Source organism: Taudactylus pleione, unplaced genomic scaffold (genome assembly GCF_031769625.1).
Source record: "Taudactylus pleione unplaced genomic scaffold, aTauple2 ptg000864l, whole genome shotgun sequence".
NCBI classification, from domain to species: domain Eukaryota; kingdom Metazoa; phylum Chordata; class Amphibia; order Anura; family Myobatrachidae; genus Taudactylus; species Taudactylus pleione.
This window is the reverse complement of record NW_028285266.1, coordinates 1,684,098-1,705,104: the sequence shown is the minus strand read 5'-3', so window position 1 is coordinate 1,705,104 and position 21,007 is coordinate 1,684,098. Positions and strand designations below refer to the sequence as shown.

The window sequence follows — 21,007 nt, the reverse complement described above, 5'->3', positions numbered from 1 at the left end:
GGGGCGTACATACATTAGCAGATGCGAGCGTAAAATGTGTACGGACCGACTCATACGTCACTGGATGATCCTCTTTCCTTTCAAAATGCTTGCACAGCTTAGGGTCTGGATTACTCGACCACATTGGTGATGGCCTTCACCTCCATCCCGGCACTCCTCGATGTTGCTGCGATTAATCGCGGGTGGTCTGAACAGCAATTAGTGGTGGATTGAAAACCGGCTTGGTATGTGTTTTGAAAGTAGTTTTTTGTGTTAGCACAAAAGCGTACGCAGGTGGAAATCATAGCTGCTAATGTGATGATTACACAATCAATTTACGTACATTTGTGGTAGTTTCTTTGGGGCTCAATTTGTTGGTTAGGGCCTATTGTAACAATAATGTCATCATGTTTTTTTGGTTTTTCCCTTTTTCTTTTGGCCTGTTGAATTTGCCTCGTTATGTTAAATTTGAAACGTTCCTTAAAGAGCCCTTTTTTTGGAGGGCATGTAAAATGTGGTTCTTGCCAGTTTGTGCCTTTTGGCCCAGGATTAAATGTAATCCATTGTGACAATAATGTGAGAATACAATGTCAGTTTTTTATTTTTTTTTTATTGCTCAAAAAAAAAAATCACAATTCTAAAATTTTTGTCCAAAGTTTTTTTGCAGGGTTCATTTCCAAAGTTACAATAATTGGGCCAAAATAAAAGATTTATGAAATGTAGAACACAAAATGAAAAACAATTCACAAGAAAGGAGAGGGAAGTTTTGACCAGAAAGGAATATGAGCCAAGCACAGAAGGAGTGTGGGAAAAGTCGCCATTGCTTTCACCGTTTTTTCACCCGTTTGGCTGGGGGAGGGAGGGCGCCAGACCGGGTCCGGGATGTCATCGGGCTTGCCTGTCCAGAGGCAGATGTTGTGGCCTCTGGACTAGGCACAGGGCTAGGCACATTTGGAGGATTGGCTGATGTTGTGCCAGAGGTGGAGGATCCTGATGTTCCGGCAGGAAGGGAGGTCGGCTCCACCATGTGCTGGCGAACGAGCTGCTCCAGGGCATTGGCGATGCGGATGCTGGCCATGGTATTTTCCGCCAAGGCCTGACCAATGGTCACGTTGGCCGCCGCATTTTGCTCCAGGGCCTCAGCCACCCGTAGCAGACTGGCGTCCATCCTCTGCAGAATCTCCGTATGGAAATCCGATTTGAAATTGAGTTCTGTGAGGAGGGCCACTGCCTGCGAGGGGGATTGCCCTGGACTGGCTTCTGCAGGGTCCTCAGCCGGATGTACTGGTTCCTCCCCTGCAGAGCAAGCAGAAATTCGGCGGCCAAGGCTCCCCTCTGGAGCAGACTCATCCGCTTGTGTCTCTGTTAGGAAAAATGAGAAAAGTCTCACATTAGAATCTACATATTGGCCCACTAACATTTCAGAGTTGGTGACATCACAAGATTTACCTGGGACAACATGAGGAGCCGCAAAGTCTGGCATGTCCGTATCCATGTTGGACACGCCAAACACCTCCACAGGCTGCACACACCCCTGTGCCAGCTCTTCTAAATCCGTCAACTACAATGACACAGGGGTGGGACCCTGTCCCCCTTGCATGCCTAGCCCTGTCCGCGAGTTTTTGCTTTAGGCGATATTTGAAGTCGCCCCATCTGTGGGATAAAATGGAAGCCATTATCCTTTTGTTTAAAATGGTGTTTGTTTTAGGGGGGGCAAGTGTTTACTTACCGCTGTTTGACATCCCGGGCTAGACGGACATAATCACCCACCCTATTGACAGCAACGGCTACCTCTTCCCACATTCTCCACTTCTGGCTTGTACTCATATTCCTGTCTGCCTGTGGCAGGATGTCCACACACTTCTGAATCAAAACCTCCATCTCCTTTCTTGTGAAATGTGGCTGCCTTTTTTTTTTTGCAGCTTTGGCCGGAATACTGGGCCCAGCAGCCTCTTCCATGTCATCCTCCTCACCTATTTGTGTAAATATTCAGATTTCTCAAATTCACAACTTGCCCAATCTTATGTTTCAAATTAATCATTGAGACAAAATGCATGAAAGACTTACCGCCTGACTCTTGTCCATTGTTTCCCTGGTCTGTAGCCATGTCTGAGGTCCAAACAAGAAATACACCAGAATTTAAATGTGTTTTTGTGACGTATTTATACATGCGTCCTTATTTTGCGGCCGCATCATTGATTGTGCGTTCCTATGATCCATCCTTAATTTGTGCGGGAAACGAAACACTATTTATGGCTTGGTGTGTCTCGAGTCGAGGTGGCGTTTTTGGATTGTTGGAGGTTACCTTGGTTGGAGTTTCTTGTTTGCGGATAAAGGAGTTGGCGTTTGGAGTTTATTTTGTTTGCTAGATTTGCGTTTTTATTTTCCGTTCGCTTTTTTTTTTTTGGCCTCGTTTCTTGATTTGGTAAGTTTTGTGAAGTCTAACTTTGGTTCAATTGGTGTCTCATTGTGTTTCTTCTTGTTTTTAATTTTTGGATCCATAATTTCATCTCTTTTAGCTTTTTTTTAATTTCGGACCCAAAGACCTTTTGATTTGGAATCTTATATATTTGCTCTTGGTAAGTCCATTTTTTATCTTGTATTTGCGAACTAATTAGCGCATTTTTCTCTGTTTGTATAGTGACTTGTATTTGCGAACTAATTAGCGCATTTTTCTCTGTTTGTTTATTAACTTGTATTTGCGAACTAATTAGCGCATTTTTCTCTGTTTGTATAGTGACTTGTATTTGCGAACTAATTAGCGCATTTTTCTCTGTTTGTATAGTGACTTCTATTTGCGAACTAATTAGCGCATTTTTCTCTGTTTGTATAGTGACTTGTATTTGCGAACTAATTAGCGCATTTTTCTCTGTTTGTATAGTGACTTGTATTTGCGAACTAATTAGCGCATTTTTCTCTGTTTGTTTATTAACTTGTATTTGCGAACTAATTAGCGCATTTTTCTCTGTTTGTATAGTGACTTGTATTTGCGAACTAATTAGCGCATTTTTAAATGCTTATTAATCCTGTAAAATTGTTTGTGGTTGCCCTTACGCTTTTTTGGCTTACATTTCAACCCATTTTGATGTACTGTGTGCAATGTCGTTTTGCTCTTTGGCCAAATGTGTGTTTCGCATATTTTAAGTTTTGTCTAGCACAAAATTTAGAAACATAAATGCACAGACTAAACTTTTTCAAATTATTTTTGGGATTAATTTCAGTTTGGACGTATCATGACAATACCCCGGCATGTAAGCAGCAATGGATGGTATCATCAAGCTAAGTTGTTCTTAATTTTCTTTTGGGGTGGGTCCAAAGCCATACATTCCAATCTTGCCATTTCAGGTTGATCTTGGGCGGATTGTTCTGGCCATGCTCCCGGAAGCCGACCAACCTCAATCTCGTCCCAGGCGTAGGCATCGTAGGCGTGCAAGGCCCCAGATATTTCGAACACGTGTCACCCTTTTTGGAATGCCCGATGATGAGGTTTTAAGACGCTACCGTCTTCCTCCCAAAATCATCATAGACACTCTCTCATTAATAGAGAGTGATCTTGAGCGGCAAATTGACAGTCCAACAGCAATACCACCACTTACGCAATTTATGGCGGTGTTACATTTCTGTGCCTCAGGATCGTTTCAAACAACGGTGGGAATAGTGGCGGGCATCTCACAATCCTCCTTTTCCAGGATCCTGAGGGCAGTGATGGAGGCACTTTTCAAGCACCTCCATCATTTTATTAAAATGCCTTTGGATATGGGTGCCCTTAGTGTGGCCAAGGCCAATTTTTACCAAATAGCTGGCTTCCCACACATCATAGGGGTTGTGGATGGTACTCACATACCACTTCAGCCTCCAGCACGGCTGGAGGCAATATTTCGCAACCGTAAACACTATCACTCCCTGAATGTAATGGTGGTATGTGATGCCTCCCTCCAGATCCTGTCCCTGAATGCAAAATTACCAGGAAGTGCACATGACTCCTTCGTCATCCGGCAATCAGGGATATGGCACAAATTAAACAACCTCCAAGCTGGTGATGCGTGGCTTCCGGGTAAGTGTAGACCTTTAGTACATAACAATGTTAAGCTTGATACACAGTGATCCTGATGTTGTCTATTCTTTTTCACAGGAGACAGTGGATACCCTTGCATGCCCTGGCTGCTCACTCCTTATTTGGCTCCCACACCAGGTCCACAAAGTGAGTTTAATACCGCACTTACAGCCACCAGGCAAGTGGTGGAGCGCTGTATCGGCCTTTTAAAAGGCCGATTCAGATGCCTCCACCGCTCTGGTGGCGAGCTCATGTATTTGCCGGATATGGTTTCAAAAATTGTGGTCCTGTGTGGGATCTTTCACAACATCGCCATAAGGAGTGGTGTTCCAATGCAGCCAGAGGATGCCTTACCTGAGGATGGCCCCCCCGAGGTTGGTCGGAGGTCAGTATGTGGGGGGGCCATACGCGATGATGTGGTGGCCCGATATTTTAGGTAATTATTGACCAAACAACAGTGTGTATACCCAATGTGTTACGGTTTTTTAGCGTTCATCTTTTTTTATATTAATTCTTGCACCATCTTCTGTTTGTTTGCATAATCTTTGGCACTCCCACGATGACTACTTCCTGCTACCCTTCAAAAACCTTTGTGGAAACTTCTGGAATATATTCTGACACCAATATTGCAACACCATATTTTTGAAATCATGTGGGCATGGACCTTCGTCAACCAGTTCTTGATTTGTTGTGTGTTTGTTTCGTGTTTTTGGTATGTGGTGTATTTCTGATTATCACTGTGTGTTTTGTTTGTGATTGACCACTTTGTATTTTGATTTCTGTTGTGAATAAATATTTGGAGAATGTAATTTGTTTCCTTTTTGGGCACGTTAGAAGCAAGTGTAAACAAACTCCCAAACGTTAATTTTACCTAAGGGGTAACCCAGTAATGAAGCAAGTGGAGCTAAAATGTAATATGTTTTCGGGGTACTAACCAACACACCAAGGAATCCTGTACAATCAGTTGCCTTCGTAAGATTGTCCTAAGCAGTTTGGCCACCAAATAGGAACCTGAAAAATGGTGTAAACTATCATGTTGACCACCACAAAAAAGGAAAATGACATTGGTACTGGGAGGTGTTTCTTGTGCCTGTTTGCATTCAAAATACAACACACAATCTGTAGTGAGATTCTGTGGCAATCCTTGCTTGAAGAGTCTACTTATGTCAGTGTAAAGAATCTTGGATTTACTCAAAACGCATGAGACAGAGTTTGAATTAAAACTGATTTATTAGGAAACAATTAGAAAAAAAAAAAACTAATTCCTAAGGAGGACCAACAGATGGTCAAGGCCCTGCAGAAGCCCGGTGACCTGCTCCCGCATACGGGCCACACAATGAAAGATTTGTGCCCGACGCCTCTGTTCCTCTGTGGGTGACAAAAGTTTGGGGATTAATAAATCGATAATGAAGCAACATTCTAAAAAAACACAAAACAAGCAAACCAAAACTTAAAAGCTTGTGGCCAAAAAAAACATTACACGGATAAAACCCAGCACCCCAAAATGTCGTAGGCCAAAAATACAAGGGCCCTAAAAAAATGCACACAGGTGTGATATGTGTATGGTGACATCAGCAGGAACAGGTAAAGACAACCCCAAAAAATACCCTAAGGCGACAGAAAGCCAACAAAAATGGGGACGACACATGATTACATACAAACAGTTTGTGGTGCCCAAAATAAAATTAAAAAACATACCGTTCTCCAAAACGCCAGAGCCAGAAGCCACTCCCTGGACCACCTCGGAGGTGGCTACATTCCCCAAACCTAGGGGCAGGGTGTTTGAGGAATCCTGGGAGGGGGTATTTGGAGGAGGGACGGATGGAGGAGAGGGGGAATTGGGCTGGAGGGGAAGTAGACCTGAAATCTCGGCCACAGGGTCTGGGGAGGAGGGGGTAATTGAGGAATTGGGGGTTGGAGAGAGGGGCCGGGACCGGCGTCTTGTCTGGCGATGCCGCCGTAGTCTTTGCTGTGCCCCTAAAAAATGAAATAAATATTGTGGTTAGTTTCAACAGGAATCCAAAATAAAAAAAAAATAAAAAAAATAAAAAACAATGACTAAAAATAGGACAGACATGAAAACATGCACATGCAGATATGACTACAATGACTCAATAGGACAGACATGAAAACATGCACATGCAGATATGACTACAATGACTCAATAGGACAGACATGAAAACATGCACATGCAGATATGACTACAATGACTCAATAGGACAGACATGAAAACATGCACACACAGTTAGGGCCCACAAGATAAACTTGAAAACCACAGTCCAGAAAACGTACTTTCCGCAATCTGCATGCGAAAGCATGCCAGCAAGCAGGGCGTACGCCGGTGCAGGTCCGACCACCTGCGCTCCAGCTGGCCAATATGTCGGCGTGAGCCGAAGGAGCGCAGGTGGCGACGTACCTCCGCATATGCGGAACGCTTTCACCTATTTGAGATGGGCGGAGGCTGACTGGTGATCCGCCTGTCCATCACCTCCGTCAGCACCAGTAGTTCGCGCCTGGTGAATGCGGCGGATCTCATGATGGCAATGGTGTTTTTTTGGCTAAATATTTTTAATAAAGCACCCCAAAAAAATTTGATTGGCTAATGTATTTGGGAAATTAACAGGACAAATTCTATTGGTTAGTGTATGAGTCATGTGTTCGACAGGGCCACAAATCTCTTGAGAGTTATGATAGGCTTGATGCAGTGACATGCGTAAGCAAATTTAAATAAAGAAATGAACCACAGAAAATTTGTGGGGAGACAAACAAATAGAACAATTGTTTAATTGGGGCTAACATGTCTTTTGAACAATAAAAGCGAAGGTTTCAGCCGTACGTATTCTGCGAGCAAATACAAACACGGACAAGATTAAAGTTTATTGCATTGTGTTGAAAAAAAAAAACAATTAAGCTAATTGATACATTGATTGGCATGATACGATTGAGGGAGGTAGGCAGAAAAAACGAGCAGGTCATCGGAATCTGACAGGCCCACTTCCGGTTTGTACTTGTGCGTGCGTTCCCTTCAAGCCATTTCGGGGATGTACGCTCGCTATTTGGCACGCTCGTTAGTTAGAGGAGGGGTCGGCTGAGTTTGGGGCGGATTTTTTGCTGCGTACGAAAATACGAGCGAGTGCTTGAATTTAAATATTTTTTTACGTACGCCGAACGTACGTACGCCCAATTGCGAGTGGGTCTGAATCAGGGCCTATATATTTTATAGTATTATCCCAGTATGATACTTTTACTCCAGTGAGACAACATCATCCACCAACATGTTCTTCACTTATCTCTTGGTGAGGCCAATTGCCAGCCCAGTCTTTAGCATAGGAGAAGTGTGGGTGGGTTTAATAAGAGCATAACATTTTAAAAAATAACACCACCTGTTCTCTCTGCATAGGGACAGCACTGATTCACAGTATGCCTCCTTTTGTTTGTAAAACAGAGTGGTGCTTCCGTGCATGTGTCATTCCTTTGATTCCACCTGTCTCCTATGAGAAGGAAAGTATTTCTGTGAACAATACATTGCAGAGTAGACACACAGCTGGATCAGAGCCAACATAACTCACACAGCAGCAACGCTCCATTATGTATGTGCTGTCTGTCAATGTTAATAGTCGTGCACTGATAGACAATTCATGTATTCATTTTTTTTAACACAGTTACAATTTTATTTTACAATTAAATTTTATGACAACGAATCCATCCTTGTACGTTTCAACTTACACTGTGACTTTAATGTGGCTTTTTTGTAATATTTGTTGGAGAAAATATCAACAAAAACTATTATTATTATTATATGAGCCTTTATCCTGCTTTTATGTAACACCTGCTCACCTGTATTTTTCTAATGTGATAGGGTCACATAATACTAACTATGGGATGTCTCCAGGTGACTCTCATCTTGGCGGAGCCTTTACCCAGCCTTTACCTATTTCTTATTCCAGGACTAGGGGTTCACCACCACCGGGGGTCAGCTTGGTAAAACACATTGACCTACAGTATAGTACAGATATGGGAACCTTGTTCTCTCTCTCACCCAGGGGTCTATTCATTATCACTTAATTTCAGATGGCGTTTGCTCCCGCATTCAGCGCTCACCCTGCTCCTTCCCTATGAGAAGAAGTCCCGGGTTGTGTTTTGGTTCACTCCGCCCCTGTCCGACTCCTTCCGCCAGACGCAGGGGCTTTGTGCGCCTGCGTGAACTCTAGTTCACTCAGGCACAATAGCACTGCCGAGTCTACTCAGCAGTGCTAAGTATCACTGCTCCAAAAGGAGCTTCGGTGAGACAGCTGATTTTCGTACCAGCTGTCTCTGCGCTGGAGCAATGATGAATTGCTGCTTCGCTCGCCGCAAATTAGTATGTAACTCGGACCCCAATAATTTACATAATGAATAGATCCCCCCAGTAAGATAACACACAACTACCTTGGATAAACAGAATACCCTTTTGGATTTTTGGGAAATTTTATAAAAGCTATAGGAAGAGGTTTGTAGTGCAAATAAAGCAATAATGCAAACAAGTTATTAGTACTGTAAGCTTTCTTGTTCCTAATTATTGCAGACAATTGTCACTCAATTCAGTAACATTTTTATTAGTGATAATTTAGACTGGATAACTTCAGTCTCCTAGTGAAATATGGTGGCAGGTGCAGTTGATGGGAAGCAAAAGTGAAGAGAATTAGGGGTATTCAATATGGAGCGAAAACTCCGTTTTTGAGATGTTTTCGCACTGATGACGTCATTTTCGCAGGTTTTGGTTTTACACCGTATTCAATTTCAAAGACTTTTCGCAGGTTCGAAAAGTCTTTGAAAAAAAACGGGGATAACTTTTCACCACTGAATAGGTGGCGAAAAAAAGTGCAGAATTGGGGTTTAGGGGTGCAGGCTTAAAAAAAAAAATAGCCTGCACCCCTGGGAATGACATTTTAAAAATAACTGTGTCAAAAAAAGTTTAAAAAAAAAAAATAGGGACACCCCAAAAAATGAGTTTCAAAATTGGGGTAAAAAAAATGGAAAAAAGTGTTTAACAATAGGGAAATAGGTTCAGGGCTATTCTGCAAGTATGCGGCAGGTGTTTTCTAGAATAGATTATTAGCGGCAGGTGCATAGTTGCAGAATTTTTTAAAACGTACTTTAGGTACATAAAAATATGCTAATACCCATTTTCATGTACCCCAGATTTGATGGGACCACTTAAAAAAACAAAAAAAATAACCTAAGTGCTCTTCTGCAACACTTCTTCAATGTCAGAAAAATATACCTGCTGCGGCTATTTAAATCCCCGACTTTCATTTGCTGGCTAAAACGGGGGTACCCATAGTGATCCCCCATGTTTTTACAGTTTTTGGGGGTCCTTCAATTTATTCCAGATAAATTTCGATTTTTTTGGCAGATCCCTCTTTGCAGGTTTCCGTTTTTGTAGGTTTTATATTGAGTATGGAGATAAAGCGGGCGCGCACCCGATACTTTATCCCAGGAAAATCTCCGATGTGGAGCGAAAAGTCCAGCACAGACTTTTCGCTCCCATATTGAATACCCCTTGAATGGTATGGGGTGTCTGCCAATGAGACCAGTGTGGCAGCAGAGATAGGATGTGTGGCAGCATGCAGGGTGAGTATGGTAGACAGTATGTCTGGCAGCAGGCATGGTGAGCATGGCCGATGGAATGTCTGGCAGCAGGGAGAGTGAGTGTGGTAGTGGGGGCATCTGACAGCAGGGAGGAGGAGTGTGACAGATGGGGTTTCTAGCAGCAGGGTGAGCAAGAGTAACATGTGGAGTGTTTTGCAGTACAGAGGGAGAATGTGATAGATGAGGTGACTGGTAGCAGACAGTGGGTGTTTTAGATGGGATGTCTGGCAGCAAGGAAGGGGAGTGGGTATTTATACTGACATGGCTGACAACCATTAGGTGGCCTGAGAAGAATCAGTGCTGTGCTGCAGATAAATATATAAAAATAATTAATATATATGTATATACTGGCTTTTCTTCACTGGATCCTCAGAGTTGCAATGTCGTTAGTGCACATCTGTGACTAGTAGCGGATCCAGACAAAATGGCAGACGGGGCACCATAATCACATGATCAGAGCCACAGTTTCACATTGAGGCGTCTGTACTATAGGGAGCAAGGCAAAGTGTTTACAAGATTCAGAACTCTGAGTACTGAGTACTCGTATTTCCTCTGTTTGTAATATGACAAGAGTTATACTCCACTCAGTATGAGAAGCTTGAACAATTGTACAATTATAGTACTATAAGTTGCATATGAGTATGAGATATAGAGGCAAAAACCCAAACACATATTGTTGTAATTACATGGTACAAAATATATGCACTAACTATAGACAGTCACTGCTATAGAAACTCAGACCTTTTTAGGTGGCTGCACATCTCATGTCACTTGTCACTGGGGACTAGAAGAGTACCTAAAGTAGCAACATAGGGATTCCTTAAGTATACCTGACACATTCCATATACACAGCAATCTTCTGATCTACAATATTTTTTCACTGCTGTTATTACAATTGTAAGAAAGAAAAGAATCACAAGGACACCTGATGTGTCCCTTGTTTTGCTGTTGTTTCTGTCTGTAGACAGGATCATAGTGAGTTACTGTTGGGTTGAGTGGACCAATAGCTAAAAGCAACGTGACTGATACATGACACATGAGGTGGTTGATAGCAGTGGCAGCTCCAGAGGTAGGGCTACAACGCAGTCCAAAATTAAAATGGGGAGACACACCAACTGCCATTGAGTCCCGGCCGGCGATATTTGGAAGTGTATGAGATGGCAGTTGGTGTGGTTCCCCTATTTGAATTTTGGACTGTGATGCATCGCCACCTCTGGAGCCTCCACTGTTTGGTATCATGAGAAGTTTAAGGTGAGATGTCAAATACAATCCACTTTTTTAGACCCTAATGTCCTATTCTCCTATCATGCAAGCTGTATAAACCTGGCTTTGCAGAGGTGTGCCACTGGAGGGTTTGTGTCAACATTGCCAGGGTGGGCATGTGGCCTACCATGAATTGGTGGCACCTGTCTGCAATGCTTACTTTGAGGCGCCTGGAACTGTGTGCTGCACTGGACAGCTCCCTGAGGTAAGTCCTGCACTTTCTGTTAGAAGGGGCAGAGCACCCAGACGGCAGGGCCCTCTGGGGATTTTCCCAGTCTCCCAATAGTCCTGTCCGACACTGGGAATGGATAATTTGCTTAACTAGTTGCATGTATACTGTACATAGTCTGTTTCTGTTTTCTCCTCATGTTTTCTTATTGGGACGTATTATACTGTCATGTAAATTTGATTATAGCACAGTTGACTATAAAATGTGTTGTTGTTTTTTTCTGGACTGCATATGTGTTTTCAAAGGCCTTCACGGGGTATAGTTACTAAAGTGCAGGTTTTTAGAAGTGGAGATGTTGCCCACAGTAACCAGTCAGATTCTACTCATCGTTTCTCTAGCACCTGCTAGAAGATAATAGCTAGAATCTGATTAGTTGCTAGTAGGGGTGTGCACCGGCCACTTTTCGTGTTTTGTGTTTTGGTTTTGGATCTGGATCTTTCTTCGTGTTTTGGATCTGGATTGGTTTTGCCAAAACCACCCTTCCGTATTTTGGGTTCTGGGTTTTGTGTTTTGGATCTGTATTTTTTTGAAAAAAAGCATAAAAACAGCTAAAATCACAGAATTTGTAGGTTTTTCTGCTCCTATGCTATTATTAACCTCAATAACCTTAATTTCCACTCATTTCCAGTCTATTCTGAACACCTCACACCTCACAATAGTGTTTTTATATCCAAAAGGTTGCACCGAGGTAGCTGGATGACTATGCTAAGCGACACGAGTGGGCGGCACAAACACGTGACCCATCTAGGCGTGAAACTGCAGTGGCAGACAGGATGGCAGTTTGAAAAACTAGGCCCCAAACTGTACATAATGCAAAGAAAAAAAAGAGGTGCAAGATGGAATTGTCCTTGGGCCCTCCCACCCACCCTTATGTTGTATAAACAGGACATGCACACTTTAACAAACCAATCATTTCAGCGCCAGGGTCTGCCACACAACTGTGGCTGAAATGATTGGTTCGTTTGGGCCCCCACAAAACAAGCTGGAAATTAATCTGTCCCTGCACAAACTGGCTCTACGGAGGCAAGATGTCATCCTCATCCTCCTCATCCACCGATTCCTCACCCTCTTCAGTGTGTACATCCTCATCCTCACAGAGTATTAATTCGTCCCCGCTGGAACCACAGGTCCCTCTGTACGTTCTGGAGGCTGGTCTCCCTGGAAGAGTTGATAATTCATTTTATGAACATCATCTTCTCCACATTTTGTGGAAGCAACCTCCTACGCCTTTCGCTGACAAGGTTCCCGGCTGCACTAAACACTCTTTCGGAGTACACACTGGAGGGGGGGCAACTCAGGTAAAATAGAGCCAGTTTGTACAGGGACCTCCAAATTGCTTCTTTTTCCTGCCAGTAAAGGTACGGACTGTCTGACATGCCTACTTGGATGCTGTCACCGATGTAATCCTTTAACAGACAGACGCACGCTTGTCGCTGCTGCTTTGAGGATGCAAGTGCGGCTACAGCCCACACATTTCACAAAGACAGAAAAAAAAAGAACAATATTTTTATTGTTTGTGTAGCACACTTTGAGGGTGTCACCACCCTTTAACAGACAGACGCACGCTTGTCGCTGCTGCTTTGAGGATGCAAGTGCGGCTACAGCCCACGCAATTCACAAAGACAGAAAAAAAAGAACAATATTTTTATTGTTTGTGTAGCACACTTTGAGGGTGTCACCACCCTTTAACAGACAGACGCACGCTTGTCGCTGCTGCTTTGAGGATGCAGGTAGAATCTAGACGGGATTTGGAACCGGGGACACACTACCTCCATCAATTGTCTAAATCCCACTGCACTAATGGCGGATACCGGACGCACGTCTAACACCAACATAGCAGTCAAGGCCTCAGTTATACGTTTTGCTTCAGGATGACTGCTGTCGTACTTCATCCTCATCGCTAGGGACTGTTGGAGGGTCAATTGTTTAGTGAAAGTAGCGATGTTCCTACTTCCTCTCTGGGATGATGAACAACTCCCAGCAGCAGCAATAGCACTAGGAGGAAGTGGTTCTTGATCTTTCGCTATTTTATTTTTATCGGAGAAAGTTTGGTCCTCCATTTATGTTATATTGATATATACGTGCGGCTAAAGCGCACACAAACACAGAAAATATTTTTTTATTTTTGCTGGAGAGTAGTGCACTTTGTTGGTTACACCACCATTTAAGAAATGAGCCAGCCGGCTCTTTACTTATGGGACACAGGCGCACGCTTGGCGCTGCTCCTTTGTTGATGCACGTGCAGCCACAGTGCACACAAGTCACAAACACAGAAAATATATATTTTTTTGGTTTGGAGTGTACTTTGGGGGTTACAGCACCCTTTAATGGTCAAGCCAGCCGACACTTTACTTATGACACAGGCGCATGCTTGGCACTACTTTGTTGATGCACGTGCGGCTACTGCGCACACAATTCACAAACACAGAAAATATATATTTTTTTGGTTTGGACTGGAGTGTACTTTCGGGGGTTACAGCACCCTTAACGGTCAAGCCAGCCGGCCCTTTACTTATGACACAGGCGCACACTTGGCACTACTTTGTTGATGCACGTGCGGCTACTGCGCACACAATTCACAAACACAGAAAATATATTATTTTTTTAGCACTTGGGGGGAGCACCCCTGATGGACAGAGCACCCCCTGGACAACACTACAGCTCTCCTTTAGGACTGGGACACTGCACAGGACTTTGGAGTGGACACAGCCCCTATGGAGAACTGACTGCACAACACAGTCCAGCCAGCCCCTATGGACTTTGAAGTAGTGGACACAGCCCCTATTAACAACAGCAGCACAGCACAACACAGCCAGCCCCTATGGACTTTGAAGTAGTGGACAACAGCAGCACTACACTACACTACACTACACAGCCCTAACTCCCACCCTCCCTCTTCACTGTCCACAGCCGAGTGAGAAAATGGCGCCGACGCGGGTACCTTATATAGGATCCAAAACCCGCGAGACTCGGAAGGCGGGATGATGACGTTTTGCCTCGATTTCAGATCCGAGTCAGGCGGGAAAAGTCGAGCCTGACTCGGATCGGACTCGGATCGGGGGGGCTCGGGGGGGTTCGGATTTCAGAAATCCGAACCCGCTCACCCCTAGTCATAAGTAAAGGGCCGGCTGGCTTGACCGTTAAAGGGTGCTGTAACCCCCAAAAGTACACTCCAGTCTAAACCAAAAAAAAAATTATTTTCTGTGTTTGTGAATTGTGTGCGCAGTAGCCGCACGTGCATCAACAAAGTAGTGCCAAGCGTGCGCCTGTGTCATAAGTAAAGGGCCGGCTGGCTTGACCGTTAAGGTGCTGTAACCCCCGAAAGTACACTCCAGTCCAAACCAAAAAAAAAATTATTTTCTGTGTTTGTGAATTGTGTGCGCAGTAGCCGCACGTGCATCAACAAAGGAGCAGCACCAAGCGTGCGCCTGTGTCCCATAAGTAAAGAGCCGGCTGGCTCATTTCTTAAAGGGTGGTGTAACCCACAAAGTGCACTACTCTCCAGCAAAAATAAAAAAATATTTTCTGTGTTTGTGTGCGCTTTAGCCGCACGTATATATCAATATAACATAAATGGAGGACCAAACTTTCTCCGATAAAAATAAAATAGGGAAAGATCAAGAACCACTTCCTCCTAGTGCTGTTGCTGCTGCTGGGAGTTGTTCATCATCCCAGAGAGGAAGTAGGAACATCACTACTTTTACTAAACAATTGACCCTCCAACAGTCCCTAGCAATGAGGATGAAGTACGACAGCAGTCATCCTGAAGCAAAACGTATAACTGAGGCCTTGACTGCTATGTTGGTGTTAGACGTGCGTCCGATATCCGCCATTAGTGCAGTGGGATTTAGACAATTGATGGAGGTAGTGTGTCCTCGGTTCCAAATCCCGTCTAGATTCCACCAGCATCCTCAAAGCAGCAGCGACAAGCGTGCGTCTGTCTGTTAAAGGGTGGTGACACCCTCAAAGTGTGCTACACAAACAATTAAAATATTGTTCATTTTTTTTCTGTCTTTGTGACTTGTGTGCGATGTAGCCGCACTTGCATCCTCAAAGCAGCAGCGACAAGCGTGCGTCTGTCTGTTAAAGGGTGTTGTAACTCTCAAAGTGCTCCAAAAAATAAAAAAATTTTTTTAATGTGTTTGTGACTTGTGTGCGATGTAGCCGCACTTGCATCCTCAAAGCAGCAGCGACAAGCGTGCGTCTGTCTGTTAAAGGGTGGTGACACCCTCAAAGTGTGCTACACAAACAATTAAAATATTGTTCTTTATTTTTCGGTCTTTGTGAAATGTGTGGGCTGTAGCCGCACCTGCATCCTTAAAGCAGCAGCGACAAGCGTGCGTCTGTCTGTTAAAGGATTACATCGGTGACAGCATCCAAGTAGACATGTCAGACAGTCCGTACCTGTACTGGCAGGAAAAAGAAGCAATTTAGAGGTCCCTGTACAAACTGGCTCTATTTTACCTGAGTTGCCCCCCCTCCAGTGTGTACTCCGAAAGAGTGTTTAGTGCAGCCGGGAACCTTATCAGCGAAAGGCGTAGGAGGTTGCTTCCACAAAATGTGGAGAAGATGATGTTCATAAAATGAATTATCAACTCTTCCAGGGAGACCAGCCTCCAGAACGTACAGAGGGACCTGTGGTTCCTGCAGGGACGAATTAATACTCTGTGAGGATGAGGATGTACACACTGAAGAGGGTGAGGAATCGGTGGATGAGGAGGATGAGGATGACATCTTGCCTCCGTAGAGCCAGTTTGTGCAGGGACAGATTAATTGCCAGCTTGTTTTGTGGGGGCCCAAACGAACCAATCATTTCAGCCACAGTTGTGTGGCAGACCCTGGCGCTGAAATGATTGGTTTGTTAAAGTGTGCATGTCCTGTTTATACAACATAAGGGTGGGTGGGAGGGCCTAAGGACAATTCCATCTTGCACCTCTTTTTTTTCTTTGCATTATGTACAGTTTGGGGCCTAGTTTTTCAAACTGCCATCCTGTCTGCCACTGCAGTATCACGCCTAGATGGGTCACGTGTTTGTGCCGCCCACTCGTGTCGCTTAGCATAGTCATCCAGCTACCTCGGTGCAACCTTTTGGACATAAAAACACTATTGTGAGGTGTGAGGTGTTCAGAATAGACTGGAAATGAGTGGAAATTAAGGTTATTGAGGTTAATAATAGCATAGGAGCAGAAAAACCTACAAATTCTGTGATTTTAGCTGTTTTTATGCTTTTTTTCAAAAAAATATAGATCCAACACACAAAACCCAGAACCCAAAACACGGAAGGGTGGTTTTGGCAAAACCAATCCAGATCCAAAACACGAAGAAAGATCCAGATCCAAAACCAAAACACAAAACACGAAAAGTGGCCGGTGCACACCCCTACTTTGAAGTAGTGGACAACAGCAGCACTACACTACACTACACAGCCCAGCCAGCCCTAACTCCCACCCTCCCTCTTCACTGTCCACAGCCGAGTGAGAAAATGGCGCCGACGCGGGTACCTTATATAGGATCCAAAACCCGCGAGACTCGGAAGGCGGGATGATGACGTTTTGGCTCGATTTCAGATCCGAGTCAGGCGGGAAAAGTCGAGCTTGACTCGGATCGGACTCGGTTCGGGGGGGTTCGGATTTCAGAAATCCGAACCCGCTCACCCCTAGTTGCTATGGGCAAAAACTCCACTTCTAAAAACCTGCACTTTAGTAAATATACCCCTTAAATACAGTACAGTACTATACAGCTTGGAGTAGATGGTGCTATGTACTTTGTGATTTCATTGGTAGACTTTTCGTTAATGGCAGCATCTTACTCTGCTCTTAGCCATTGTAGCCAAATTATTTACATTTCATTTTCACAACAGTTTAGTATTGGCAGCAGGTAAGCAGGGCCCGAGGTCAGTAGTAAAGTGCTAGCATAAGTTATCACTTACTTTCACTCTTCGCCAGGATGGGCAATTATCGGAGACACTGTCCAGTCAAGATGATTTTTTTAATTTGTTGTCAATAGAAATAATGTCTTATTTCCACAATATGCGGCTATAAGAAATTCTAGTCCCACTGCCACCAATGATACTGTAATTCAGTAGACCTTAATGGATGAACAGGCATAATGAATACTCACGGTAACTTTATAAAGTAGACGCCCTGGCATCTGAGCCCTGACACTGGCTTTGTTCAATTTAACTTTTATTTTATCATGTCTTCGTTTTTGGAAAATCATAAGGGACATATTTCAATGAAATATCTCAGTTCTGAATTATAGGCCAACATGTTTTCATCAGCCACTCTGTTACTAGTTCAAGCTGTACGCCGTATAAACAGCTGTTGACATTCTTCCCTAAAGCCAACCTTCTATGTGCTTTATGCACTTGCCACCACCAGAGACCGTTACTGAACATGCTAAATCTACTGCGTTTCCACTTTGAAGTATTGCAGCAAAATAAACTATAGAAACGTCTTGGAGGAAAAGGAAACGGTCACTCAAAAGCCTCATGGGCAAATGTGCTCAAGCTTCTCCTATACTAAATGTGAAATAAAAGTAGTGCTGAGAATATATATGATCTATCATAAACCAGATAGTCAGCATGCTCCATGGTCTGAAATCTTTCAACAAAACATTAATATTGCTGGCACCAATCATGAGTCTTTCAGTCTCTTTGTACTCTTTGCACCCTCCCCTAAACACATACATTAATAAAAATAATAGTAGGATGAATAGACAGTTTTATTCATGAAAACTTTGTGAAATATGTGACTGCTTTGATCACCCATTAAAATATCATATAGGGAGATGAATGAAATTGTTGAGAGAGAGAAAGTAGAGAAGTTTAGGCCCCCATACATCAGAGATTGATTGCAGCAATCGTGCAATTTGCAATCGATTGTGTATAAAAATCTTTCCCTTTTCAATCGATTGCAGACTGCAGAATTGCCACAATCGATTTAAAAAGGGAAAGGTTTTTATACACAATCGATTGCAAATTGCACAATTGCTGCAATCAATCTCTGATGTATGGGGGCCTTTTCCCATAGCAACCAATCAGCTTCTGGCTATCAATTATCTAGCGCAGCCTACAAAATGACAGTTGAAGATTACTGGTTGCTATGGGTAACTTCTCCACTTTATCTCTCCTATAAGGAGATGTATCAGACCTTCAAGAGAGACAAAGTACTACTAATCAATCAGCTTCTGTCACTTTACTTTACACAGTCTATGTTTGAAAAATAACAGTTACAGTAGGAACTGATTGGTTGGTACTTTGTCTATCTCCACCAGAACTAGGGGTGTGAAACTGGTGCTGCCAGAAAGAGTGCAGGGCTCTGTGGGCGGCACTGTTGCCACCCTACATCCCCTGCCTCTGGCTAGCAGGTTGCCATTCAGGCAGGACCACTGCTGCGGCACCGCCAGGGCGTCCTGTACATGCTCTAGACAGACACCCTGCAGACTGTATAGCCAATCAGAGCATTCTCAGCACGTTCTGGTCACCGCTACACTTACCGATGCTGCCAGCCGCACCCCCTTTGTGCAACGTCATGGCATCGGGTGCTGAGGGGGCATTTGAGACCTTTTTATGGCGCTGCTCTCCACTTTATCTCTCCCCAAGCTTTCATAAATTGCCATCAGAGTTTACTTGGAGACTAACCATTAAAAAAAAGAATAAATAAATAAGCATAAATGTTATTGAACATTCAGGGCAATGGTATGAAAAAGGGAATTTGGTGTTTTATGTCAACTTTTTTGTTCTTCATGACAAAGGGCCTGATTCAGAGATGGACGCTGATGCGATCGCAGCTGCAATTTTGCACAGAGCACAGCTGTGAAATATATGCTAATGCATGCCAAAGCACAGTCGGCATAAAGGCGCCCACTGCTGCCTTCTCATATGCGTACAATGTCGCTTACCTGCGTAAATATCGGTAAGATTTGTGCACATCGCGCAGCCATATTGCCCTTGCTGCAGGTCTGACCAGCTCCAGACCCAGCAAATCTTCTGACACGCAGAGGGCTCACATGCTGGTTAGGAGATTCCTCTGTGCGTCCATTATCGCAATGTGATCGCGGCTTATGCGCAGTGCAGCTTATACGCATGCACAATGGCAAACAATCGCTCGATCTGCGTAAAAATCGCATTAGCAACCATTTCTGAATCAGGCCCTGCATTACAATGGTCCCCACCCTATCCTGCCAAAGAACTGAACCTTGGCTGATATGTTGGAGAGTATGTCAAGTTTAGGCTGAACCATTTCATAAATGTAGTGGATCTGTGGTAGGAATACATGAAGGAACAATGAATGAAATAATGATGCAATGTTGTAGACATCTCTGGTAATTATATAGGCTAGCGACTGCACACATGGTTTTAAATAGCCCCCCTCCCTTCTCTGCAATGTGCATGAAGGTAGTTTGGTTGTACCGGTCCGCACAGTATTTTACCACTATGAGAATCTTCTACTGTACATTATTTCTTTTACAGGTCAACTGTATGTTATGGACTACGCCCCTCGCCAAAATAAGTCAGGTATTGGATTTTTGTATTTCTGCCTTGCTGGCTTATGCATTGGCATCAGAATCACCACATACTCTATGGATACCATTTGCATTAATTCATAGCTGTATGTCAGCGTCTCATGTTCTGTAACATTGGCTTTTAAAAGCGCGTCAGTCATATTTTTTTAAACTTATTTAGTCAATGAGAAAAATAGTTTTAAGTGCATGACGTACTGTACTGTTCCCTCATGTTCCAGGACAGTCGGAGAGAAATTTAATGAAAAGTATATGTTATTTGTGTGGTTTTTATACATTTACTGTACCAAAGTTACCAAAGTAGTTTGATATATTCATAATGAATACATTTTAAATGCATTATATACTAATAGGGCTTAATCATTAATTAGTGACAGGTTCTGCCTCGATGTATGGAGCCTCAGTTCTGTAAATCGCATGGAATCATGGCTTTTTCAGTAAAATCTATATATACTGTAAGTTAAAATGTTCGATTTAGATGATGTCGGCTGTTTGTTTTCATTGCTTCTACTCATATTTTACTGCATGAATGTATATATTCTGTATGGCTCTGTATGTTATTATTAACAATTTTACATCAACAGAGTTAGGCATTGGCTGTAACCTTTTCTTCACCAGGTGGAAAGCTAATAAAAATGACATAAAAAAATTAACCGTATCAACGCAATACTATAAATGTATATATAATGTATAAATGTACATAACAGTGTATCCGATGTTTTATAATTTGTGCGGGGAAAACATTTACTCTATACGGAAATGCGGAAATTACATTTATTTCCCCAGAGTAAAGACAAATGGAAGTTTGTTTGTTACTTTTAAATGTGTTAACTTCTAAACTTAGCAGCTACAGTAAATGTTTTTATTTTTCTCTGGAGCCAAAAAGCTATTAGCAAACAGCTAATAAAATCATTCCACCTGCTGGAAAGTCCATACAAAATGAATGGAGAAGACATCCTTACTTTTTGGTGCCTTGAATTGTATGCATGCCTGCAACCGATTTATTTTACATATTTAGGAGTCTACATTTCTAGAAAGTAGTATTAATGTAGTATTTACTCCAGTCAGCAAAAAAAGACATTCTAGCAGGAGCGGAACTAACGGCGGTGCAGCCGGTGCCTTGCACTGGGGCCCGCTGTGGTGCAGGGGCCCATGGCCGCCTGCATCTGACAGCGTCGCTGTGTGCCAACCTGGTCCTCATTAATTAAATGGTTGGAGCCGGGGAGGGCCGCTTTGGCCGCTCCGGCTCCAACAAGACAGACACCCGCCACGGTCCGGCCCCTTGTTATGACACAGCACGCGTGACATCATGACGTCACGTGCGCTGT

The 21,007-nt window shown here is 43.4% G+C and overlaps 1 protein-coding gene across 3 annotated transcripts in view; it reads left to right on the top strand.

Annotated features, from left to right (window-relative positions):
• KCNIP1 (potassium voltage-gated channel interacting protein 1) overlaps window positions 1–21,007 on the top strand; it is a 557,205-nt gene that overhangs the window by 169,273 nt on the left and 366,925 nt on the right. The window contains exon 2 of one of the 3 annotated variants that reach the window (XM_088458908.1): window positions 19,630–19,674. The exons of the other annotated variants lie outside the window; for them this stretch is intronic. Coding sequence (XP_088315034.1) covers window positions 19,630–19,674 — 45 coding nt within the window. The remainder of the gene's footprint in view (window positions 1–19,629; window positions 19,675–21,007) is intronic. 3 annotated transcript variants of the gene reach the window in all.